This window comes from Anomaloglossus baeobatrachus, chromosome 3 (genome assembly GCF_048569485.1).
Source record: "Anomaloglossus baeobatrachus isolate aAnoBae1 chromosome 3, aAnoBae1.hap1, whole genome shotgun sequence".
Lineage (NCBI taxonomy): Eukaryota > Metazoa > Chordata > Amphibia > Anura > Aromobatidae > Anomaloglossus > Anomaloglossus baeobatrachus.
The window spans coordinates 618,334,284-618,361,143 of NC_134355.1; the positions used below are offsets into that span (position 1 = coordinate 618,334,284).

General features: G+C 47.4%; 1 protein-coding gene across 1 annotated transcript in view; it reads right to left on the reverse strand.

The window, feature by feature from the left end:
• Window positions 1–26,860, reverse strand: part of MBOAT2 (membrane bound glycerophospholipid O-acyltransferase 2) — a 338,336-nt gene that overhangs the window by 85,661 nt on the left and 225,815 nt on the right. Inside the window, exon 6 of the mRNA XM_075341088.1 lies at window positions 22,972–23,026. Coding sequence (XP_075197203.1) covers window positions 22,972–23,026 — 55 coding nt within the window. The remainder of the gene's footprint in view (window positions 1–22,971; window positions 23,027–26,860) is intronic.

The window sequence follows — 26,860 nt, forward strand, 5'->3', positions numbered from 1 at the left end:
ATAGCTTTTAATTGAATATATAACTGTTAACATAATATTGCTTTAGGTCTAACATTCTGGAGCTCAGAATTTTTGCCTCAAATCCCTAGACTTTAATGATTGACTTCTAGCTGCCTGCAGCCACCACTAGGGGGAGCATAGTGCATATTATGTTATTACTGTGTTTCCCCGAAAATACAACAGGTCTTATTTTTAGGTGATGTCATATTTTCCCATGAACAACAATTAACATTTAGTCTTTAACAAAAAAATCAACATTTATTCAAATATAATCTTCTCCTTATATTCTGGAACACCAACATTTTGTGCTGATCCTATTACTGGTTTAGATGCACATTTTCTTATCTGACCTCCTATTCTCATGATACAGAACTTGTCCTATAGTGATGGGTACATACATACCATATTTACAATGGTTTCAATTACCTGTTTAAATTTATTATTCTCTATGTACTGCTCGGCTGCTAAGTTTACCCCTAAAAGAAAGCAGACACCCACTAAAAGAATCGCACTTACGAGACCCCAAACAATTAAAGTTGGGAAGTAAATGGGCTCTCACATGCAACTCTGTATCGCTGTGAGTGAGGCCCCCCTGCGTTCTACAGCGATTGGCTCCCCCTCGTGACTGGAAGCAGAATCACTCGCGGAGAGTGAGAGAGTGATACCGGTATCAGATCTGTTTCTGAGAGCAGCAGTGTAGCACAACTTTAATGGTAAGGGATCTGACAACGCTAAAGATCTCTCTGGGAGAGCCCATCCACCATCGGCACTTTTTTTTTAGGTCCAATGAGTGTTTTATTTTTTTTTGCTTAGGGTGGGTGTATGCTTTCTTTTGGGGATGTCTACTTTCTTTTGGGGAAGTTTGTCCATTGTGTGAAAAAAAGCAATAATCTTGCAATTTTCACTCTGTTCTCTAGGACCTATATTAGACATCCTGTTCTGAACAAACAACTTTCAGTAGTTTTGTTGTCATCACAGACAGGCTTACAATGACAAGTAACACCTTTACATATTGCAGTAGATAAGACAGGATCCTCCATCCAAAATGAGTGATGGTCACTACTCCCCTCCTCCCCTTACCCTACACAAAGGCCTTTGCCCCAATTAGCACATGCTCAGGTAACACTTTTATACAAATAGGGAGGGTCTCAGTAACTCTCCTGCTGCTAATATCCATGTGAAGAATCGGAAGTAGAAGCCTAATATTAGCCTCATTGGCAAGTGTGAAAATGGCAAGATCTTTTAATAAAAATAAATAAATACATAGAAAAAGTAAAAAAAAAAAATTACACAACCAAATTTGGAGGAAAAAAAGGTTAAAAAAATAAAAATAAAATGGGGTCTGTATTTTAATCCGGTGGTGTCTTACCAGGTAGGGGGGCCGGCAGCAGTGCGGGGATCACATTAGGCAGGGGCGGTACTAGAGAACGACGATGCTGCGAGTGGAACAGAGGGGGGCCTAGATACTCACTGTGGGCCCTGCTCTATGTCAGGGCTGTGGAAGTGGCTCCGGACCACCCGGCAGTACTATAGGGGACGGATACCCGGACGGGCTCCCCCAAGAGAGCAGCGCCACCAAGTGACTTGGTTTACCTTGTTGTCAGAGTCTGCTTTTCATCACCGATGTTGCCTGAGTGAGTACTTAATCTTCCCCTTCTTTCCACTAGCCCTGTGCTCCCCTGCACCAGCGTTCCACTTACCCAGAGTCCCAGGGTCACCCCTACCCGTGGAGGGAACGCAATCTGACTGCCCCACTCTATCTCCCTCGAGTAATCCCATCGGCAGCGGAGGTGCTCCCCTTACCGCGAACCACGGGTGGCGTCACAAACTCTCTCCCCTGTAAATAGCCCCTTTTTCATTTAGGAGTGGCCGTGAGCCCCCGGGTCCAGAGACCCTCGAGCCACAGCAGCAGCAACCCCCCGGATCCGAGCGGTTCGACCACTGCAGGGGCAGCACACCTATAATCGTCAATGATCCCACTGCTTCACCACCACCACAGCTACTGCCTCACCACCGTGCAGAGCCGCCTCGGCCTCACCACCGTGCGGAGCTGCCGCCCAACCAACACCCCACCTATTGTTTCCTCCCCAAAATCCTATAGAATGTAAGCTTGCAAGGGCAGGGTCCTCTCTTCCCTCTGTACCAGTCTGTCTATTGTAATTTGGATATGTATTCTGTATGTCACCCCTTCTCATGTACAACACAATGGAATTAACGGTGCTCTATAAATAAATAATAATAATAATAAATAATAATAGAGCCGCGCCCTGCCGCGCCGCACAGAGCCGCACTCAACAGAGCAGCACCGGCAACACACCGCATAGCATTGCCCCTGCCTTCTTTGGCCCCTCTTCACCACCCCCAATAAGCTACATTCGGATTTTAAGACGCATCCCTCACAAATTTTGGGAGGAAACGTGGGTCCTATAATCTGAAAAATACGGTAATTCAATATGAAAACCTAATTTAATCAATATATAATTTTCTTATGGAATACCCAGCAAGTAATGGCTGTGACACACAGCCAGGACCTGCCTCTGACAGTGGCACTAATAGCTTGCCGGCATGAGGGTGCATCATTCTATGTGTTCATCAGCGACTCGCCCTGTGACGTGATTGTGGAAAGTCAATGTCTTGCAATGACAGTCGGGGATTTGATGAAGACCTCTATGCCTGTCATCACAGAGCTTCTTTCAAACCCTGCATATGTTTTGATTGCACAATCACAGGTTCAAGTACCCTAAAAAGGCTAATAAATGCAGTAAAGGCTGCTTTACAGGCAGCGACATCGCTAGATGTCGCTAGCGATCGCACCCACCCCCGTCCTTTGTGCGTCACGGGCAAATCGCTGCTCGTGGCGAACAATATCGCTAGGACGCATCAAACGGATTTACCTTCCTAGTGACGTCGCTATGTGGCCGGCGAACAACCTCTTCTTTAAGGTGGCGGTTCTTGCGGCGTCACAGCGACGTTAATTAGCGGGCCATCAATAGAAGCGGAGGGGCAGAGAGCAGCCGCATTCACATCACTCCCACCTCGTTGTCGGAGGACGCAGGAACGCTGTTGGTTGTCATTCCCGGGGTGTCACACGTAGCGATAAATCTTTATAAAATAAATCTTTATTTTTATATAGTGCTAACATATTCCGCAGCGCTTTACATAGATCAAGAAAACTGTCCCCAGTGGGGCTCACAATCTAAATTCCCTATCAGTATATCTTTGGAGTGTGGGAGGAAACCGGAGAACCCGGAGGAAACCCACACAAACACGGGGAACACATACAAACTCCTTGCAGATGTTGTCCTTGGTGGGATTCGAACTCAGGACTCCAGTGCTGCAAGGCTGCAGTGCTAACCACTGAGCCACAGTGCTGCCCAAAGCGATGTGTACTGCATCAGGCACGACGAACAACCTGCGTCCAGCACGAGCAACGATATTTTGAACATGAACGACGTGTCAACGATCAAGGATTTGGTGAGTATTTGTGATCGTTAGCAGTTGCTCATAGACGTTACACGCAACTACATCGTTAGCGATGCTGGATGTACGTCACGAATTCCGTTACCCAGACGACATATCGTTAGATACGTCGTTGCGTGTAACGGGGTCTTAAGATGTAAAATTTTTGATGTTTATGAATTTCCGATTTTTTTCCGCAATTTCAGCGCACTTGGTATTTTTTTTCCCACTTTCTAATACACTATGTGGCAGAATGAATCGTGTCATTCAAAAGTACAACTCGTCCCGCAAAAAACAAGCCCTCCTATAGGTATACTGATGAAAAAATAAAACAATTATGACTCTGGGAAGAAAGGGAAGAAAAATTGAAAATGCAAAAACAGAAATTGGCTGCAGCGTGTAGAGGTTAACTCATCATACCAGGACACATGCACCATTTGTACAGCTTATTTCTTTATGTACAGTAGCTGTGTTTAATATTGGAGGAATGTCCTGTTTGTCATTATGTTATTCACTGCTTCCTATAATTAATGCCCAGTAATGTGGAAAAACAGTATCAGAGGATTAGGTAATGTGTTCTCCATCCATCGCAGCAGAAACAGAGGACGTGTAATGCCGAGGAGAATACTACATCAATGGGGACGTCTACGAGGACATGGAGGTTCTGGATCAGAATAAGCTACCGTAGGTTATTGTGTGATGTGTGAAAAGCAAATAGTACAACCCAGTTCTGTATAGTAGACGGTATGTGAGAGGTAACTTTATACAGGGCTTTTACTAAATACGATTAAAAAGGAAAATAAACAGTGTCACAAACCACCGGGGGGGTCACTCAGAAATCCCCCGCGCTGGCTACCAGTACGTCACAATCGGGGGGTAACAAGTGGGGGTCCCCCCTCCTTTATACCTCCCGACCGACAGACAGAGCACGTGACGCGCTCTCTAGCGCCCCTCTTATAGTCAGGCCAATTATGGAATTGCCCGACCATAAGCAAGGAGGCCGCTATACTACTTATGCCGATTATTGAAGGGTCCCCGGTGAGAGTAGGGTATATATTCCCCCGACCTCCGCGGGCGGAATATATAATATCTTCCCGAATCTCACTGGCCTCCCCACAATAATCCTTGGCACAATTCGCTGCCACCAACCGATTTACGGTAACTATTAGCCGAACACACAGACGTGGGATTCAAGATCGAGATAACAGAACAGCCCAAGATTAATTATATAATTTAATCAGCCTAAAGCACACTAGAACTACAATATATACAATAGGGAATCTACAGAATATACATATGTCAGAGTACAGTTACAGATAAAGCATGGGTTACAAACAGGTATACAATTACATCAGTTACCTTGTGTGTCTGGCCACAGGGGGGCGCTGTAGACCAGGTTTCTAGGATTCTTCCTCACAGGTCTTTCCCAACCAGGCCCCCGAGCAGAAGAACACTGGAAAATGGCCGAAGTAGGGTTATCAACCTGGGCAGATCCAGGTCCCCTCCTACCTTAGTGACCTCACAGGGAAGCACTGCCACTCCCCCTGCATGGATCAGAATTATCCAGCAAAGGGGATATTGGCCATAACTTTGCCTGGGAGCGTCGTAGGCGGACGCCAATGCTCTCATTGTGACAGTTATGAATTTAGCTACAGAACGAGGGGACTCATGACCTGTCTGCCAGTTCCCCATTGGCTGATATCACGCCTGGGGCATTTCCCAAGCTCCCCCTTCCATAAAAAAGGTGTGCCAGCATCGTCCGCCTGCGCAAACACCATTTTTATGGTTGCCATATTTATCGGAGATATGGCTTGCGAGATATGAACCATTTTTTACTGGAGTCGTTCTGTCTGGCTACTTCCAAGCCTTGCTAATGAGATACAACTCTTGTTACAGGGTGACGGCAGGGAGTCATCCTGGGTCCATTGTCCTCACATCATCTCATCTCCATATCAGAGGAGATGGCTGTTGGAGGTGTAAGTGGGATGTGACACCTTCACAGATGCTGGACATTTGAGAACCAGAAGGGAGGGGGGCACTGCCAGGGAGTGATGAGAGCAATTATGACTTCTAGTCATAATTCCTCTTCATATCCCAGGATTTACCTCACACCTCCCCCCTTTTGAGGGCGCTAGGGGGCAGCACACTCCGGTGTTCCCCCGTGCGCCCGTCCGCGACCTCTCCTTGTCGGGACAGCCCGTCTGCGTTACCGTGGTCACGGCCCCTTTTGTGGCGAATGGTGAAGTCGTATTGCTGGAGCGCAAGGCTCCATCGCAACAATCGCCCATTCGTCCCAGAGACGGTGTGCAACCAGCTGAGGGGATTGTGGTCCGTCTCCACGATGAAGTGGCGCCCGTATAGATAGGGTTGCAGACGCTGCAGGGCCCACACTATGGCCAGGCACTCCTTCTCCATTGTAGAATAGGCCACTTCCCTTGGTAACAGCTTCCTGCTCAGGTACAAGACTGGGTGCTCTTGGCTCGCAGAGTCCACCTGGCTGAGCACCGCACCGAGGCCGAAGTCACTGGCGTCGGTCTGTACTACAAACGGCCGCGTGAAGTCGGCTGCCTGTAGCACGGGCGGGCTGGACAGGGCGTCCTTTAGGGCCCGGAAGGCTGTCTCGCAGTCCACTGTCCAATCGACTGCAGAGGGCAGCTTCTTCTTGGTGAGGTCCGTCAAGGGCTTTGCCAGGCTACTATAGCATGGAACAAACCTCCTATAGTACCCAGCGGTCCCCAAGAAGGACATCACCTGCTTCTTGGTCCTGGGGGTGGGCCAGGATGCGATGGCCTCCACTTTCTCAGGCTCGGGCTTCAGTGTTCTCCCACCTACCCGGTGACCGAGGTACTGGACCTCGCTCATGGCCAGCTGACACTTTCCCGGCTTGATGGTCAAACCTGCCCGGTGGATCCGCCTGAGCACCTGTGCTAGATGCTCTAGGTGGTCCTCCCAGGTGGGACTGAAGACGGCAATGTCATCCAGGTACGCGGCCGCGTACCCTTCAAGTCCCTTGAGCAGGGTGTTGACCATCCGCTGGAAAGTGGCAGGGGCATTCCTCATCCCGAATGGCACCACCGTGGACTCGTACAGTCCAAATGGGGTAATAAAGGCAGAGCGTTCCCTGGCCTTGCGAGTCAGGGGGATCTGCCAATATCCCCGGCTCAGATCCATGATGGTCAGGTACTGAGCCCCGGCCAACTGATCGAGCAGGTCATCGATGCGTGGCATTGGGTACGCATCGGCGACCGTGACCGCATTGAGCCCCCTGTAGTCCACGCAGAACCGAGTGGTTCGGTCCTTCTTAGGGACGAGGACTACAGGCGAGGCCCAAGCGCTGTTGGATGCCTGGATCACCCCCAGCTTCAGCATCTCGTCAATCTCCTGGCGCATGTGTTGCTGCACCTCCAGGGAGACCCGATATGCTGAACGCCGGATCGGGGGATGATCCCCAGTGTCCACGTGATGGACAGCCAAGTCAGTCCTTCCGGGCTGGTTGGTAAACAACCCCCGGAAGGGGAGGAGGGTGGCCCACAGCTGGGACCGTTGGTCTTCCAAGAGCTGGTGGCCAACCTCCACATCCTCAATGGATCCGCCTGCCCTAACCTGGGCTAGCATATCCAAGAGGGTTTCCGCTTCTCCCTCCTCGGGCAGGTTGCACACGGGGAGCGCACATGCCTCCCGCTCATGATGTGCCTTCATCATGTTCACATGGAAGGGCTTCCGCCTTCCACGGGCAGGGTCCAGGGTGACCAGGTACGTTACAGGGTTGAGCTGCTGGTACACGAGGTATGGGCCTTCCCAGGCTGCCTGAAGCTTGTCCTGTGGTACGGGGACCAGTACCCACACCTCTTGACCCACTTGGTAGGTCCTCTCACAAGCGTTCTGGTCGTACCAACGCTTCTGATCGGCCTGGGCTTGAGCCATATTGTCGTGTACCAGTTGCGTCAAGGCCTGCATTTTGTCCCGGAAGCGCATGACATACTCGATAACCGACACTCCAGGGGTGGCCAAATCCCCTTCCCAAGCCTCTTTCACCAGAGCCAGGGGGCCCCGCACACGTCGCCCGTACAGGAGCTCAAACGGTGAGAATCCTGTTGAGGCCTGTGGAACCTCCCGGTAAGCAAATAACAGGTGTGGGAGATACCGCTCCCAGTCACGCCCATGGGAGTCGACCAACATCTTAAGCATCTGCTTTAAGGTGCCATTGAACCGCTCGCACAGGCCATTAGTCTGTGGATGGTACGGGCTGGCCACCAGATGTCGCACCTGGACTTGCTTACAGAGGGCCTCCATCAGCTGGGACATGAATTGGGTCCCCCGGTCCGTGAGCATTTCCTGGGGAAAACCCACTCTGGAGAAAATCTCCAGCAATGCGGTGGCCACCTTGTCAGCCCGAATGGACGACAAGGCCACTGCTTCTGGGTACCGGGTGGCATAGTCCACTACCGTCAGTATGAAGCGTTTCCCGGAGCTGCTGGGGATGGCCAGCGGGCCGACCAGATCCACAGCCACCCTCCTGAAAGGCTCATCGATGATTGGCAGAGATACTAGTGGGGCTTTGGGGCGTGGCCCCGCCTTCCCCACTCTCTGACAGGTTTCACACGAACGGCAGTAGGCAGCCACATCGGCCCCCATTTTTGGCCAGTAGAAATGCTGGTTTAACCTGGCCTTGGTCTTAGCGATCCCTAGGTGTCCGGCCATCGGAATCTCATGTGCGATCCGCAACAACTCCGTCCGGAACGGATAGGGTACCACCAACTGTCGGTCCCTGGGCCACGCCTCCGGTGAACCCTGCTGGACCGTGGCCCGGTACAGCCGTCCTTGGTCCCAGACCACTCGCTCCGGGTCCGAGTCCGAGGGAGGCTGTGCCGCCTGCTCCTTAAGAGCTTTCAGGCTGTCGTCAGCTTCTAACGCTGCCTGAAACCCCTGACTAGATGTGGCCAGAATCGACGAGACTGTCACATCTTCGGTCAGTACCCCGGGACCTGTGTCCTGGCCTCCACCTGACTCGGCTGCCACTTGGTCAGAAGGGGAAGAGCTATCGGACCTCCGGGAGGCCCCTTGGCTTCCAGCACTCCCACTGCGGGTGACAGCGGCCACAGCCGCTGCGACCGTGGGTCGTGCCTGCTCCTCCTCCGTTCCTGACCAAGTCGCCGGTTCAGGCAGACCTACCTGGCTTCCTGACACCCCGGTTGTGGGGGAACCATGCACCGAGATCTTACCTGGGAGCACTTCCGCTCCTGGACCGGCCCCAATCTCACCTGCCTGTTCCCCTCCTGCAGCAACAGAACCCCGCTGTGAAATCTCTGGGGACCCCACATTTGCTGTGGTAGCCCCCACCCCACACACTGGTCCTCCCCCTGCAGCACCCTGCTCTCTGCTTATCCCTGCAGAGGGCAACAGATCCCAGCTCACAGGCTGGTTACTTGTAGAGGCATGGTCACACCTTTCTCTGACCCCCTCCCCTGTCACAGCTGCAGCTGAGTGTGTGTCTATGGTGTCTATGCAAGCAGAAATATCAGAGTTCACTCCCTCCTCCCTTACATCATTCATAGATAACACATTAACATTGTCCGGAGGCACGTCAGCACTGGCTGAAGGTTCAGCCTTTGGGGCGGGGCCAAACTGGGAGGTTATTTGCCCCAAATCTGTCCCAAGTAGCACGTTTGCAGGGATCCGATCAGTTACCCCCACCTCCCTCACCCCTCGCCCTGCGCCCCAGTCCACATAAATGTCAGCAACAGGCAGCGCCGGGTCAATGCCTCCAATCCCGGAGACAGCGAGGGTTTTTCCAGGGATCAAGTCTTGGGGGGACACCATCTCAGGCCGCACCAGAGTCACCTCCGAGGCGCTGTCTCGCAGTCCTATGGTCACAGACTGGCCGACGGTGACAGGTTGGAAGCTGTCCAGGGACCTACCACCACCCCCACCCACACAATACACCTTGGGCGGCCCTTGGGACGGGGACGGAGCCGGGGCCTTGGGACGCTGAGGGCACATGGCCTTGAAGTGTCCAGGTAGGTTGCACTGGTGGCACCGTCTTGGTTCCGCCACGGGCCTGGAGAGGGGAGTTGAGGGGGACACCCCCTGCAGTCTAGGGGCAGGTGGGGCAGTCGCAGAATTCATCTTACCCCCTCTCCAGGTGCTGCTGGTGGCCGCTCTCCTGGCCTCAGGGGCCCGGTTGTTGGTGTAGTCATCAGCAAGGGCAGCTGTAGCCGTGGACCCCTTTGGCTTCTGGTCTCGGATGAACTGGCGGAGATCCTCAGGGCAGTTCCACAAGAGTTGCTCCGTGATGAACAAGTCCAGGATCTCCGGTCCGGTGGAAAGCTGCAGGCCTTGGGTCCAGTGGTCGGCAGCTCGGGCAAGTGCCCGCCTGTGGTCAGCCCAGGAGTCCTTTGGTCCCTTCTGTAGGCTCCGGAACTTCTTGCGGTAGGACTCTGGAGTGAGGTTGTACTGTTGGATCAGGGCCCGCTTGATGGTGTCGTAGCCCTGATCTGCCTCAGCAGGCAAGTCCCCAAGGACATCCAGGGCCTTACCCCTTAAACGGGGGGTCAGGTATTTGGCCCACTGGTCCTTGTCCAGATGGTGCTGCAAGCAAGTCCGTTCAAAAGCAGTCAAGAAAGAGTCCAAGTCTCCATCCTTCTCCAGCACTGGGAAGTCCTCAACACGGACCTTTGGAAGTTTGGTGTCTTGAAGGTCACGTGTGGCTGATGAGGGCCGGAGCTGAGCTAGCTGCAGCTGGTAGTCACGCTCTGCCTGTCGCTCTCGCTCTCGCTCTTCACGCGCTGCTTGCCGCTCCGCAGCCTCACGCACTGCTTGCCGCTCCGCAGCCTCAGCATCACGCGCTGCCTGCCGCTCTGCCCTGTGCTCTGCCAGGAGTCCCTTGTAGCCCTCCTGGTCTCCAGCCTGGAGAAGGGCCATAGCCATTTGAAGAAGGCTATCCGAGCCTCCCAGGCTCGGTGGAATGGCACGTGGTGACCTGCGGCCCGCTGCGGAGCCTGGTGATTCACTGTCCATTGCAGAGCGGAGGGCTGGCATCTGGCTCGTTGAGGACCCTTGGGTGAGCTGCTCCTCCTCTTGTCCAGCAGTGCCCGGTTGTGCAATGTCCTCTGCGGAGCTGTTTTCTGGCGTCGAGCTCCTGGAGGACTCGTGGGCAACCTCCTCATTACTGCCCACAGCACCGTCCTCCCTCTCTTCGGCTCCTGCTTTAGCATTGGCCAGTTGCATAGCTCTGCTCCTGGTGCCATCAGCCATTCTTGCAGACTTTTGGTCACTGACACAGAACTGACACCTGATGCCTCCACACACCTTACAGTATCTGCACTCTGACACTCTAGTGTTGAGCTAGTCTGAAGACCCCAGCAGCCACAGCTGCTGCAGGCAGTCTTTAGTGTCTGGGAGTATGGGTCTCACACTCACACACACTATTATCTCGATCCCACCGCTTGCCACCAATATGTCACAAACCACCGGGGGGGTCACTCAGAAATCCCCCGCGCTGGCTACCAGTACGTCACAATCGGGGGGTAACAAGTGGGGGTCCCCCCTCCTTTATACCTCCCGACCGACAGACAGAGCACGTGACGCGCTCTCTAGCGCCCCTCTTATAGTCAGGCCAATTATGGAATTGCCCGACCATAAGCAAGGAGGCCGCTATACTACTTATGCCGATTATTGAAGGGTCCCCGGTGAGAGTAGGGTATATATTCCCCCGACCTCCGCGGGCGGAATATATAATATCTTCCCGAATCTCACTGGCCTCCCCACAATAATCCTTGGCACAATTCGCTGCCACCAACCGATTTACGGTAACTATTAGCCGAACACACAGACGTGGGATTCAAGATCGAGATAACAGAACAGCCCAAGATTAATTATATAATTTAATTAGCCTAAAGCACACTAGAACTACAATATATACAATAGGGAATCTACAGAATATACATATGTCAGAGTACAGTTACAGATAAAGCATGGGTTACAAACAGGTATACAATTACATCAGTTACCTTGTGTGTCTGGCCACAGGGGGGCGCTGTAGACCAGGTTTCTAGGATTCTTCCTCACAGGTCTTTCCCAACCAGGCCCCCGAGCAGAAGAACACTGGAAAATGGCCGAAGTAGGGTTATCAACCTGGGCAGATCCAGGTCCCCTCCTACCTTAGTGACCTCACAGGGAAGCACTGCCACTCCCCCTGCATGGATCAGAATTATCCAGCAAAGGGGATATTGGCCATAACTTTGCCTGGGAGCGTCGTAGGCGGACGCCAATGCTCTCATTGTGACAGTTATGAATTTAGCTACAGAACGAGGGGACTCATGACCTGTCTGCCAGTTCCCCATTGGCTGATATCACGCCTGGGGCATTTCCCAAGCTCCCCCTTCCATAAAAAAGGTGTGCCAGCATCGTCCGCCTGCGCAAACACCATTTTTATGGTTGCCATATTTATCGGAGATATGGCTTGCGAGATATGAACCATTTTTTACTGGAGTCGTTCTGTCTGGCTACTTCCAAGCCTTGCTAATGAGATACAACTCTTGTTACAGGGTGACGGCAGGGAGTCATCCTGGGTCCATTGTCCTCACATCATCTCATCTCCATATCAGAGGAGATGGCTGTTGGAGGTGTAAGTGGGATGTGACACCTTCACAGATGCTGGACATTTGAGAACCAGAAGGGAGGGGGGCACTGCCAGGGAGTGATGAGAGCAATTATGACTTCTAGTCATAATTCCTCTTCATATCCCAGGATTTACCTCACAAACAGCTACCCTATAAAATCGAAGAAAAACTGGTGGTAACCACAGCCGGGAGAATTAACCTGATCTATTTCGATTCTCCTAATGCTCTTTTTTTATGAAAAAAGGTGACCAATAAAAAAAGGGGACAAAGTATGGTCAAATGAATTGGGTAGGTATCAGCCCCCAAATCATAGACAAGGGTCATATACAGCCAATGGAGAATTGACAGCAAACCCTAAAAGTTCATTAATGGCGAAATATACAGTATAAAGACTCATATGTCACAAGCACAAGAGACATAATTATAAACAATAGGGAAACTAATATATAGGCAAAATAGAAATGCATTGTATGGTGCATTTTCTCCTCTTACCCTTGTGAAAATAAAAAATTTGGAGCTAAAACATTTTTGTGCTAAACACTTAACGTTTTATTTTCATGGCTCAATGTTATAAAATTATGTGAGGCATCAGGGGAATCAAGGTTCTCAACACACATCTACAGAAGTTTCTTGAGGGGTCTATTTCCAAAATGGGGTCACTTGTGGGGAGTGTCCACTGTTTAGGCACCTTAGGGGCTCCGCAAATGCAACATGGTGTCCGCTATTGATTCCAGATGATTTTGCATTCCAAAAGACAATGAAAATTTTAGCGCTAAAGTGACATCTTTGTGGTAAGAATGCATTTTAAATTTTTTATGGCTTAACGTTATACATTTATTTGAAGCACTTGGGGGTTAAAGGTGCTCAAAACACATGCAGATAAATTCCTTGAAGAGTGTGGTTTCCAAAATGGGGTCACTTGAGGAGGGGATTTCCTCTGTCTAGGCACACCAAAGGCTCGGGAAACATAACATGATATCTGCTATCTATTCCAGCCAATTTTGTGCTCCAAAATGCAAATGGAGCTCTTTCTCTTCTGAGCCCTGCTGTGCTCCCAAACAGTAGTTTTCCACCACATATGTTGGGTCGGTGTAATCAGGGGAAATTGCACAAGAAACTGTATGGTCTACTTTCTCATGTTACCCTTGTGAAATAAAAAAAAAAAGTCTGTTAAAAGAACATTTTTGTGGTGAAAATTTATTTTTTCATTTTCACGTCAACATTTAAAATTCTGTAAGCCACTTGTGGGTTCAAGCAGCTCACCACACGTCTAGATAAATTCTTGAGGGGTGTAGGTTCTAATATATGGTGATGAGTGGGGGGTTTCCACTATTTAGGCCCATCAGGGGCTCTGCAATCGCGACAAGGCATCCGCTATCGATTCCAGCTACTTTTGTGCTCCAAAAGTCAGTTAGTGCTCGTTTCCTTTCCAGCCCTGCTGTGTGCCCAAACAGTAGTTCTCCACCACATATGGGGGATACATGTACTCATGAGAAAATGCACAACAAATTCTATGGTGCATGGTCTTCTGTTACTTTTTGAAATTGCAAAATGTGGGGCTAAAGCAGGGGTCTCAAACTCAGCAGGAGGAATGGGCCGCACATAAAAAAAATTGAGAGGGGCCGCATTATTTGCAGGACAAAGTGACATTTTTACTGATTCCATGTTTTTTTCTATATACCTTTGGATCACTTTTTTAAACATTTTTTGCTTGTATATTATAACAAGCGTGCACTTTTTTTTGTTAAGTTTATATATAAAAAAGCATTTTTAACGGCAGAAAAAAAATTTCATTTTTTATAATGAATTTTTTTTACATTTTATCACCTTCTTGTAATATTGTTTTACAATTAGCAGCAGCATATAGTAATCTTAGCCAACATCATGTAGTAATGTGCCCATGCTGCAGTAATATCCCCATCCGTGTGCCCTGTAGTAAGGTGCTCATCCTTATGGTATTGTGCCCAGTAGTATTCTGCCCATCCTTGTCGTATGTGCCCAGTAGTATAGTGCCCTGTAGTATTGTGCCAGGAATTTTGTGCCCCTCATTGTGCCTTGTAGTATTGTGCCCATCCTTGTAGTAATGTCCCCATCCGTGTACCCTGTACTAAGGTGCTCATCCTCGTGGTATTGTGCCCAGTAGTATTCTGCCCATCCTTGTAGCATGTGCCCAGTAGTATAGTGCCCTGTAGTATTGTGCCCATCCTTGTGCCCTGTAGTATTGTGCCCAGTAATATTGTGCCCCTCATTGTGCCTTGCAGTATTGTGCCCATCCTTGGAGTATTGTGCTCTGTAGTATTGTGCCCATCCCTGTAGTATTGTGGCCATCCCTTTAGTATTGTGCCCTGCAATATTCTGCCCACCCTTGAAGTATTGTGCTCTGTAGTATTCTGCCCATCCTTTAGTGATATGCAAAAAAAAAAAAAAATTCTCCTCACCTTTCCTCCGTTCCCTGCGTGCCCACGATCAGTGTTTGCAGAGTTTTGGATGCAGCATGTTTCAGCTGCGTCCAAAACCCTGCTATGTACAGTACAAGCAAAGTGGATGGGATTTCTAAAAAATCCCATGCCCACTGTGTGTGTATGGCTCGCAGTGAAAACAGACCTGCGGTGCGGCTTGCAGAGGCTGCAGCAAGTAAATTTATGCTGCGGAGTAGAAAGCGTCCTCCCTAGGCAGAACACAGAGAGAAGACCGCAGCGGCCCGAACCCTGATCGCGGGCACGGGCAGCTGCGGTCTCCTAAGGAGAAGACTTGCGGCCCCGCCGATCAGGACGCAGTGGGTCCTGATCTTGAGCACGTACCTTACCTGCTTGTTGCGGCCCGTGACAATCGCGGCTCTTTGCTGAGGGTCGGCGCCGGCAGGAACTTACTGCGTTTGAATCCATTTGCGGTGCCGCGCAGAGGAGCTGTGTCTGGACCAATGTCTGCTGCCAGCCAATCAGATGCAAGTAAGTTATGTCGCTGTATGACGTCACCTCCTTGCATCTGATTGGCAGACAGCAGCAGCAACTGGAATAGAGCGGACAGCTCCTCTGCGCGGCACTGCAAATGGATTCAAATGCAGTAAAGTCCTGCTGGCGCCGACCCTCAGCATAGAGCCGAGATTGTCACGGGGTCTGCGGGCCGCAACAAGCAGCCTCAGGGGCCACATGTTTGAGACCTCTGAGTAAAATTTTTGTGTAAAAAAGTAAAAAACTTTATTTTTTTTTTCTTCCACATTGCTTTAATTCCTGTACTAAAGTTCTTGAATGTCGATTTGACAACATTGAGAGGTGCAGTTTATAAAATGGTGTCACTTTTTGGTATTTTCTGTCACATATGCCTCTCAAAGTCACTTTAAATGTGATGTGGTCAATGGTTTTGTAAATTATGTTGGAAAAATGAAAAATTGTAATACATTTTTAACTTCCTAACAAAAAAAATTATATTTCAAAAATGGTGCTGATGCAAATATTTTGATATTTTAATAAACTTAAAAAATATAATCCTAAATTTACCACTGACATGAGGTACAACATGTCACAAAAAACACTGTTTCAGAATCACTGGAATCCGTTGAAGCTTTCCAGATATATTGCCAAGAAGTTAAACTTATCAGAATTGAAAAGACTGACCTGGTCAGGAATGTGAAAAAAGGTTTGGGGTGAAGGAGTTACACAAATTATGAAATAAAAAAAAAAAAAAAAAAAAGACATTTGGTATCGCTGCATTTGTAAAAACACACAAAAAAATTAATCGATCGGTAAACAGCGTAACGAGGAAAAAATCAAACCGCTATAATTGCAGTTTTTCGTCTGCTGCAACAGAAACAAATGTAATAAAACAGGTGATCAAAACATCATATATACCCCAAAATATTATCAATAAACACATCAACTCAAGAAACAAAAAATAAGCCATCACACAGCTCCATATCTTAAAAATTGAAACCATTACAGCTCTCAGAAAGTCGTGACACAAGGAAGATTTTTATTTTCAACATTTTTGAAATTTTTTTTTTACTACTTAAATAAAACACAAACTATACATGTTTGGTATCTACATAATGGTACTGATCTGGAGAATCATACTGCCACGTCAGTCTTATGGTAAAATGAACACTAAATTGCAGAATTTCACCTTTTTTGCTATTTTGCCACACTTAGAATTTTTTTCCCCGTTTGCTATTATATCGTATGACAAAATGGGTGGTGTCAATCAAACGTACAACTCATCCCACAAAAAAGTCCTCACATGGCTATATAGATGGAACAATGAAAAATAAACAGTTATGGCTCTTCAACTAAGGGCGGGAAAAAACCTTACGCATAAAAACGAAAAATCGCTCTGTCCTTAAGGAGTTAAACATGCTTTTCGTTCACCATTGGGGTCTTGCGTGGTGAGCGTGCATCAGCCATGGAGGGTGAGTGCAGTACTTATGGTTTTCTTTGAAACAATTGTACTTGCTCTGGGTGGTTGTTGGCTCTTGGACAACTCTTCTGATAATTATTTTCACTCCTCTGCCTGAAATCTTGCAGGGAGGAATGGTGAAATCGTGTTCTTTCCACTTCTGGATTATGGCCTCAACAGCGCTCACTGGAACCTTCAGTAATTTAGAAAGTCATATGTAACCAATGCCATCAGTGTGTTTTGCAACAATAAGGTTGCAAAGGTCTTGAGACAGCTCACTGGTTTTACCCATCATGAGATGTTTCTTGTGTGACAGCCTGGTAATGAGACACCTTTTTTTTTTTTATACGCCATCAATTGAACCAGCTGATATTTTTCAATAAGTGTCAGGATTTCTTTTTAATTACTGATGGATTTCAACTTTTGTCATGACTTTCCATTGCTTTTTGCATCTCTCTTTCTTCATGTGTTCAATACTGTTCCCCTGTGTCATTTCTCATTATTACACACCACTACATTTATGGACATCTATGGTTTGATGTCTTTGCCTGTGTGGATTGGATGGGTTGTTACCAATATCTTGCAAGAAATTCATGTCAATAGAAATATATTCACTTGAAACCTTGGTGGCCTGTTCAATATTTATTGCACCCGCTGTGTGTATTATACAGTGCCTACAAGTAGTATTCAACCCTCTGCAGATTTAGCAGGTTTGATAAGATGCAAATAAGTTAGAGCCTGCAAACTTCAAACAAGAGCAGGATTTATTAACAGATGCATAAATCTTACAAACTAACAAGTTATGTTGCTCAGTTAAATCTTAATAAATTTTAAACATAAAAGTGTGGGTCAATTATTATTCAACCCCTAGGTTTAATATTTTGTGGAATAACCCTTGTTTGCAATTACAGATAATAATCGTCTTTTATAAGACCTGATCAGGCCGGCACAGGTCTCTGGAGTTATCTTGGCCCACTCCTCCATGCAGATCTTCTCCAAGTTATCTAGGTTCTTTGGGTGTCTCATGTGGACTTTAATCTTGAGCTCCTTCCACAAGTTTTCAATTGGGTTAAGGTCAGGAGACTGACTAGGCCACTGCAACACCTTGATTTTTTCCCTCTTGAACCAGGCCTTGGTTTTCTTGGCTGTGTGCTTTGGGTCGTTGTCTTGTTGGAAGATGAAATGACGACCCATCTTAAGATCCTTGATGGAGGAGCGGAGGTTCTTGGCCAAAATCTCCAGGTAGGCCGTGCTATCCATCTTCCCATGGATGCGGACCAGATGGCCAGGCCCCTTGGCTGAGAAACAGCCCCACAGCATGATGCTGCCACCACCATGCTTGACTGTAGGGATGGTATTCTTGGGGTCGTATGCAGTGCCATCCAGTCTCCAAACGTCACGTGTGTGGTTGGCACCAAAGATCTCGATCTTGGTCTCATCAGACCAGAGAACCTTGAACCAGTCTGTCTCAGTGTCCTCCAAGTGATCATAAGCAAACTGTAGACGAGCCTTGACATGACGCTTTGAAAGTAAAGGTACCTTACGGGCTCGTCTGGAACAAAGACCATTGCGGTGGAGTACGTTACTTATGGTATTGACTGAAACCAATCTCCCCACTGCCATGAGATCTTCCCGGAGCTCCTTCCTTGTTGTCCTTGGGTTAGCCTTGACTCTTCGGACAAGCCTGGCCTCGGCACGGGTGGAAACTTTCAAAGGCTGTCCAGGCCGTGGAAGACTAACAGTAGTTCCATAAGCCTTCCACTTCCGGATGATGCTCCCAACAGTGGAGACAGGTAGGCCCAACTCCTTGCAAAGGGTTTTGTACCCCTTGCCAGCCTTGTGACCCTCCACGATCTTGTCTCTGATGGCCTTGGAATGCTCCTTTGTCTTTTCCATGCTGACCAAGTATGAGTGCTGTTCACAAGTTTGGGGAGGGTCTTAATTAGTCAGAAAATGCTGGAAAAAGAGATAATTAATCCAAACATGTGAAGCTCATTGTTCTTTGTTCCTGAAATACTTCTTAATACTTTAGGGGAACCAAACAGAATTCTGGTGGTTTGAGGGGTTGAATAATAAATGACCCTCTGAATAAACTTTTCACAATTTAAAAAAAAAAAAAAAAATAAGAAATAACATTCTTTTCTGCTGCAGTGCATTTCACACTTCCAGGCTGATCTACAGTCCAAATGTCACAATGCCAAGTTAATTCCGAATGTGTAAACCTGCTAAATCTGCAGGGGGTTGAATACTACTTGTAGGCACTGTAAATATATATATATATATATATATATATATATATATATATATATATATATATATATATACATATACACACACATACATACATACATACATGTTGTCCTACTCCAAGCTGTATAGGCTTGAGAGCCAACTACCAATTAAGTAAATCAGGTGATGTGCATCTCTGTAATGAGGAGGGGTGTGGTGTAATGACATCAACACCCTATATAAGGTGTGCTTAATTATTAGGCAACTTCCTTTCCTTTGGCAAAATGGGTCAGAAGAGAGATTTGGCGGGCTTTGAAAAGTCTTACAGAGGGATGCAGCATCTTGAAATTGCCAAACATTTGAAGCATGATCACCAAACAATCAAGCGTTTCATGACTAATAGCCAACAGGGTCGCAAGAAGCGTGTTGGGCAAAAAAGGCGCAAAATAACTGCCCATGAATTGAGGAAAATCAAGCGTGAAGCTGCCAAGTTGCCATTTGCCACCAGTTTGGCCATATTTCGGAGCTGCAACGTTACTGGAGTATCAAAAAGCACAAGGTGTGCCATTCTCAGGGACATGGCCAAGGTAAGGAAGGCTAAAATACGACCACCTTTAAACAAGAAACATAAGATAAAATGTCAAGACTGGGCCAAGATATATCTTAAGACTGATTTTTCAAAGGTTTTATGGACTGATGAAATGAGAGGGACTCTTAATGGGTCAAATGGATGGGCCAGAGGCTGGATTAGTAAAGGGCAGAGAGCTCCACTCCGAAACAGACGCCAGTAAGGTGGAGGTGGGGTACTGGTATGGGCTGGTATCATCAAAGATGAACTTGTGGGACCTTTTCGGGTTGAGGATGGAGTGAAGCTCAACTCCCAGACCTACTGCCAGTTTCTGGAAGACAACTTCTTCAAGCAGTGGTACAGGAAGAAGTCGGTATCGTTCAAGAAAAACATGATTTTCATGCAGGACAATACTCCATCACATGCATCCAACTACTCCACAGCGTGGCTGGCCAGTAAAGGTCTAAAAGATGAAAAAATAATGACATGGCCCCCTTGTACACCTGATCTGAACCCCATAGAGAACTTGTGGTCCCTCATAAAATGTAAGATCTACAGGGAGGGAAAACAGTACACCTCTCGGAACAGTGTCTGGAGGCTGTGGTGGGTGCTGCACGCAATGTTGATCATAAACAGATCAAGCAACTGACAGAATCTATGGATGGTTGGCTGATGAGTGTCATCATAAAGAAAGGGGGCTATATTGGTCACTAATTTTTTGTGGTTTTGTTTTTGCATGTCAGAAATGTTTATTTCTAAATTTTCTGCAGTTATATTGGTTTACCTGGTGAAAATAAACAAGTGAGATGGGAATAGATTTGGTTTTTATTAAGTTGCCTAATAATTCTGCACAGTAATAGTTACCTGCACAAACAGATATCCTCCTAAGATAGCCTAATCTAAAAAGAACCCCATTCCAACTTCCAAAAACATTAAGCTTTGATATTTATGAGTCTTTTGGGTTGATTGAGAACATAGTTGTTGATCAATAATAAAAAAAAATCCTCTAAAATACAACTTGCCTAATAATTCTGCACTAGGTGTATCTATATACACATATCTGTTATTCCTCCCAGAAATGTATAATGTATGAATAAACTGTCAGCTAAGGCTGCTTTCACACCTCCGGTTTCTGCAATGCGGCACAATCCGGCACTTTGCAGGAAAATCGCAACCGTTTTTTTTTGCTGCCGGTTGCGTTTTTTCTGGATAGACTTTAATTAGTGCTGCATTGTGCCGCAAGGCCTTGCGTTCCATCCGGTTTTTGCCAGTTGGAAGTGGCGTAGTTCCTACACGCTTTGACACCTTCTATTCCTTGTTGAAACTGTGAGAACAATCCCCTTTTACATATAACGAAAGGTAACATCTAGTGAGTTTATTCATACCAGGAGGAACAACATAGGAATGGCAAACAAAGAAATATTAAAAATATGGTGGCTTATTAATATTTCATGGTTTGTATAAGTATTTACTAAGATACACGTCAAGAGAGCCAACAAGGCTAGTCATTTATTAGGGTTCTCCATGAAAAAAGTGTATTGTTTGACCTAAACTTGCAGAATTAGCACAGATTTATTGGCGCAGTTCACATGTCCAGATTTTGGATTATGCATGCAGAGAAATATATTGTATGTAGCCAATTTACAAGTTACCTGCAGCTTCCCGCTGGAGCCTTTTCAGGCCTCCATTGTGACTGGGTATATTAGTGGCTCCTGACGGCAGCCGGTGTGGCAGCCCCTGTTCTGAATGTACAATGAAGCGGTGCGGTACACTTTGACTACAGCGCACACTTGGCTCCCTGGCTGCTATTCAGTAAACTCAGCCGGCTCCCGTTCACTGCTCAATACAGATCTGTAATACGAAGCCACTCAAACAATGGGACAGGAACGTGAAATTGAGCAAAGGCAAAGGCGACAGCCGTGCAGATTAATATGCGGAAATAAATGATTCTGTTGAATGCAGATATAAAAGAAAGGAGTCCTATTTTTACATTGTAAATAGAATTACTTCAAAGGATGTTTCCATGGCCAGGACGAGGGGTATGTGGCGCTTGCATCGGGGAAACAGGGTTTATGATAGATAAGATATGGTTTAAAGATATAAAAGGTATTGTAAGAGAGTGGAAGAATGATCAGCCTCCCCTGAAGATCATATAATAAAGGTAATGTGTTATGTTACTGCATTGATTTATAGAGGGTAATGTGAAAACTATTGTTAGTTTTACTAGTTTTGGGTAACAAATGGCTAGCAATTATTGGGAAGCTCGGTAGGGGGTTGGGGTCAGCTATATAGGGGGCTGTAAAGGCCTAGTACACCAGAGTGCCTGTATTTACACCACAGTGAGCACCAATCCGATAGAACGCAAATCCTACCAGAACAAGGAAAAGTGGCAGAAGCATTATCTTGTGATTACAGCTTATTGGGAAGCTGGGAGAGTAAAGGGGGCTTTACACGCTGCAACGTCGCTAGCGTGCGCAGCTGCCCACGTCGTTTGTGCGTCACGGGCAAATCGTTGCCCGTGGCGGACAAAATCGCTAGTACTAGTCACACATACTTACCTTCCTAACGACGCCACTGTAAAGGGCGAACAGCCTCTTTTCTAAGGAGGCGGTTTGTGCGGCGTCACAGCGATGTCACATGGCAGGCGTCCAATAGAAGCGGAGGGACGGAGAGCAGCCGCATGAAAGTCACGCCCACCTTGTTGCCAGAGGACGCAGGTATGGTGTTGTTCCTCGTTCCTGTGGTGTCACACATAGCAATGTGTTTGTGTGCTGTCGCAGGGACGACGAACAACCTGCGTCCTGCAACAGCAACGATATTCTGGAAAGGAACGACGTGTCAACGATAAACGATCAGGTAAGTAATTTTGATCGTTAACGGTCATTCCTGCGTTTCACACACAACGACGTCGCTAACGAGGCCGGATGTGCGTCACGAATTCCGTGACCCCAACGACATCTCGTTAGCGATGTCGTTGCATGTAAAGCCCCCTTAACAGTAGGTTGTGAAGGGGTTAAACTATGTAATATATCTTATCACCGAACTCTGCTTCTTTCCCATACACGAGTCCCTTCTTCCCCTTTGCTCGCCTTCTGAACTCACCATCTACTTGGGAAAAAAAAAGCTCAAATCCATTTTGGTCAAAGCAAAATGACCTGTTAGTATATTGAGGTTCAGGTATACTCTATGGACAGGGAAGGGGAGAAGAGGAGCAAAGTGAGAAAACAAGCAAAGGAGGACACAGACAGTTGGTGCTGAGCTTTCTAACAAGTCTTTTACATCACCATTGACCTGGATTCACAGCTACAATGGCCTGGAGGATATAATACACATAGTGGCTAGATATCATATTATTCCTCACACATGACAGCTTCTTCTAAAAAGTTACCTGAAAGCATAGTTACCCTTTGAAGGCCAATTAGTGTCAATACACATTAAATAAGGTCTGCTGACTTTCCGATATCAGTGGGACTACTCGACTATTGTGTATGGTAACCTCCTGACTTTCTCCCACCTGATGATATCGGGAGGGATAAGGACGGACCAATTTGAATTTAAACACGCAATCCATTTTTGTTTCCATGAAAGATCTGCACAACTGCGACTTTGGCGCCCTCTATAGCTTATATCGAGTCATCATAAAGCAGATCAATAGTCATCAAAAGCAAAATATTAACCAAATTATGCAAAGTAACATCATCTTACCTAACAGCCAGTCTTCTCTGACTTGGGGTCAGTGTTTCTTCTTTACAAAAGATTCCTTAAAGAGATGGAATAAAAAGTAAAATATATTAAAAAGGCTGGTGACCCCATACTTCACCCACAACCATCACCCACATAGAGAAACCTTAGAGAGGGATCGTTACACAGTGTAGGTATCCTCTGGATCTCCAGCTGCTGTAGCACTACACCGCTCAGCAATCTTTGTCAGCCTCTGCAGCTGGTAATCCACAGGTTGATTATCTCATGTTAGAGTCTAGTATATACTACGGAGCAATTGCTCATTAATCATGCCACTGTGTAATTAGCAAGTAACCGTAGAAAGCATCCGAAATGACGGGGAAATAACGGCACATTTCCATGTATAATTACATTTGCAAGCGCTGAATAAAGAGTGGAGTTTAGAAATTCTGAGGATGTTCATTGAAGATACAGAAAGCTGTTTAAGTTGTTTTAAAACGAACACTTTGTTTTACAAATTGCGTAGACGTGAAAGAAAAGATGCGGATTCACAGTTTGCACTGTATTTGCACCAAAAATCTCTAACTCCAAACACCTGAACCCATGTAAATGTGCATATTAGGGATGATCGTATACCTCAAATATTCGGCTTTGCGAATATTTGCCGAATAGGTCACTGCTATTCGACTATTCGCGAATATTCGATGCGCAATGTAAGTCTATGGGAAACCTGAATAACAACTATTCAGAACTATTCGGGCTTCCCATAGACTTACATTGCGCATCGAATATCGCATAGCGGCGACCTATTCGTCGGATATTCACGAAGCCGAATATTTGAGATATTCGATCATCCCTAGTGTATATTCATCCATCAGTGGGTACACTCTTAGCTGTCCATGAATTTACTTAAAAAGTTATTCCAGTACCAAGAAGTTATTGGTCCTCTAACTCCAAATTCTTTGTGAGCACAAAATTTAGTTCTCCGCCCTCTTAACCGCTTCTTCTTCTGCGATGCAAGGAGGCATTGGCTGGCAAGCTAGATAACAAAAGCACCCGGGGATACTTTGACATCTTGTTTGATTCCGATGCATCGCAGCTTCCTATGCTGAACATTGTCAAGATGATTTCATCATCGGCTGTTGTGTTCTGCAAAAGCAGCGACAGGAATGACAAAGCTCACTTTATAAAGCCCGCACAAACGATTATTTGCCGTCACACATACTTACCCTTCGATATGACCTCTATGTGGGCGGCGAACGTCCACTTCCTGGAGTGGGAGGGACGTTCGGCGTCACATCGACGTCACGCGGCAGCCGGCCAATAGAAGCGGAGGGGCGGAGATGAGCGGGACGTAAACATCCCGCCCACCTCGTTCCTTCCGCATTGCCGGCAGGAGCCGCGGGACGCAGGTAAGATCTGTTCATCATTCCCGGGGTGTCACACGGAGCGACGTGTGCTGCCTCGGGAACATCGAACAACCTCACATTCAATTTTTAGCAATTGAACGACGTGTATGCGATGAACGTTTTAACGTTCAATCGCAATCGCACGTATCTGTCACACGCTACAATATAACTAACAATGCCGGAAGTGCGTCACTTACGACGTGACCCCGCCGACACATCGTAAGATATATTGTAGCGTGTAAAGCCCACTTTAGGCAAGAGTCATACAACTGTAGATTCATCCGGGAGAATTGGGTCAATTATGGTAATGACACTCCAATCAAACTCTGATCCAATTTTGATCTGAGTGTCAGCATAGGATGATCTGATTCCATTGAATGAGAGAATTGAAGCATGCTGGGAGGAGAAGATGGAGGACAAAATTTCTTCCTGTTTTCCATTGTCCATGTGTCTTCATATTTTGCAGTTGGTCCTTTGAGACCACTCGGGCATCAGGGTCAAGTATCAGCACCCCCGGCTGACATGCTACAATCTGGTATCCATTTAAAAATGAATTTACATAAAAATAGCACATAATATATTGGACTTTGTAATAATACATCAATGTCACGGTTGTTTCTTTCTATAAGTATTTAGTGACAGTTTTTCGGGTCTGAGTCTCACTTTTAAATAGACTCTGCTATTTAAACAGATTTTCTTTTCCTTTGGTAGTTGTAGGGTTAATGGCAGTATTCCTTCCCAGCAAGCAGTCCTAGTTCCAGCTCAGGTGTTTCCAGTCAGGACCACATGCAGTCCCTTTATATACCCTCTGCTACCAACAGAGGGTGCCGTTTATTCTTGATTCATTTGGATTCTGGTCTTGGAGCTCAAAAGAGCTGCTGATGTGGCTGCAGTCTTGTTGATGACTGCAGCAGTCTTTTGTATGTTTTCTCCCTGCCTGTTGCCTTTCCCAGTGTGTTGTTTTAGTGCAGCGGTGGGACTAACGTCCGTCACCTGTCCACTCCCTAGTCAGGGACTATTGTAGGGTCGTCTCAGGGCTTCAGGTTCTGGCTCAGCGACAGGGGAGGAACCTGTATTGGGACTGGCTAGGAGTGCAGGTACAGCGGCAGGTAAGTGAGGAGGTACCCATCTTCCCTCTCACTAGTGGTAGAGCCCTCCATTGTTAAAGTGTTCCCCTTGTTTGTTGTGATGTTAACTCTGTTTTGTTGCGTCTTTGGCCTCACACCGGATCTCCCCTAGTCTGTGCGTGACAGTCAACTATTATTATCAAAAAATTAGCCAGTGTGCTTTATATTTCTGCATATTGGGTGAATTAATGTGGTTTTCCCATATAATAAAGAATAGGCATCCTCCTTGGATATGTGACACCCTGGCCTACCAGGTCGTCACAGGGTATTGTGCAACCTGCCCTTCTGCACAGTATCCACTCCTCCTTGGTTACGGATCCCGGTCCTTTGGTGTTGCTAACAGCTTACCAAGTAAAAATCCTAGAAACACTTGACACTGAACCCACCAGACATACCATTGGGGGGCCTGAAGGGAATAGGGCCACCCATATGGGGGTTGGTAGGGGAAAGTGGAAAAGTGAAAGGGAGTTGTGTGGTGACTCTCAAGAGGAGAGGTCACAGATGAGGAGGTGGGCTCCTGAAGCTTACTAGGTGGCAGACGTTGGTCTGGGCCTGGTAGGAGCTAGAACCCCGGTTGCAGGGGATCGCGTCAAGGGTCACGGTCTGCCGAGGAGGGCAGCCGGCGGCCTTGAGCCATCACCGGGCAGGGGCAAGGGAACGACGGGGTACGTGGACCCTAGGCCGGGAAATAGCTTCATGCATCCCGGTAATTTACCCGACGGGGGTGAAGATGTCAAGATTCATCCCCAACCCGCTCCAAAATCGGGGTACTAGCGCAACAATGGGATAGGACTTTCCCAAATACAGTCTAAAGAAATCCTACGCGTGAACCCTGAGAGCAAGCTCACTCAGTTAGCCATACGAGTGAGCGGGACCCGAATAGTTCCAAACTTGAGGGTCCAATAGTGAGAAGGTGCCACGGAAAAGGCCACAGGCTAACAGCAACACCAAGGGCACGGATCCCAGCGTGCTCCCTCCAAGCTGCAGTGGTGCACAGAATTCTGGTTTACAAGCTGTCAGTGTCATTATTCCTGGACTGAGTGAGTACACTGAAAAGCTCCTTTTCCTCTGCCCAATGGCACGCCAATCACCATCTCCCCAACGGGCCCCGGGGCACAAACCCCCTACCCACGGAGGGGTTAAACATCCTGCTGCTACACCATCGCCACCGGGCTCCCCCAACAGCAGTGGTGGTCTCTTACATTACCACACACCAAGGGTGGCGTCACTAACTTTCTAACCCCCTGTACATACTACCCCCCTTCTCTTTCTATTCGAGTGTCCGTGCGGACCCCCCGGATCCGGAGACCCCTCGAGCCACAGCGGCTCTGGATCTGAGCGGCTCGGCCGCTGGCACGGGGGCGGTACAGATATATC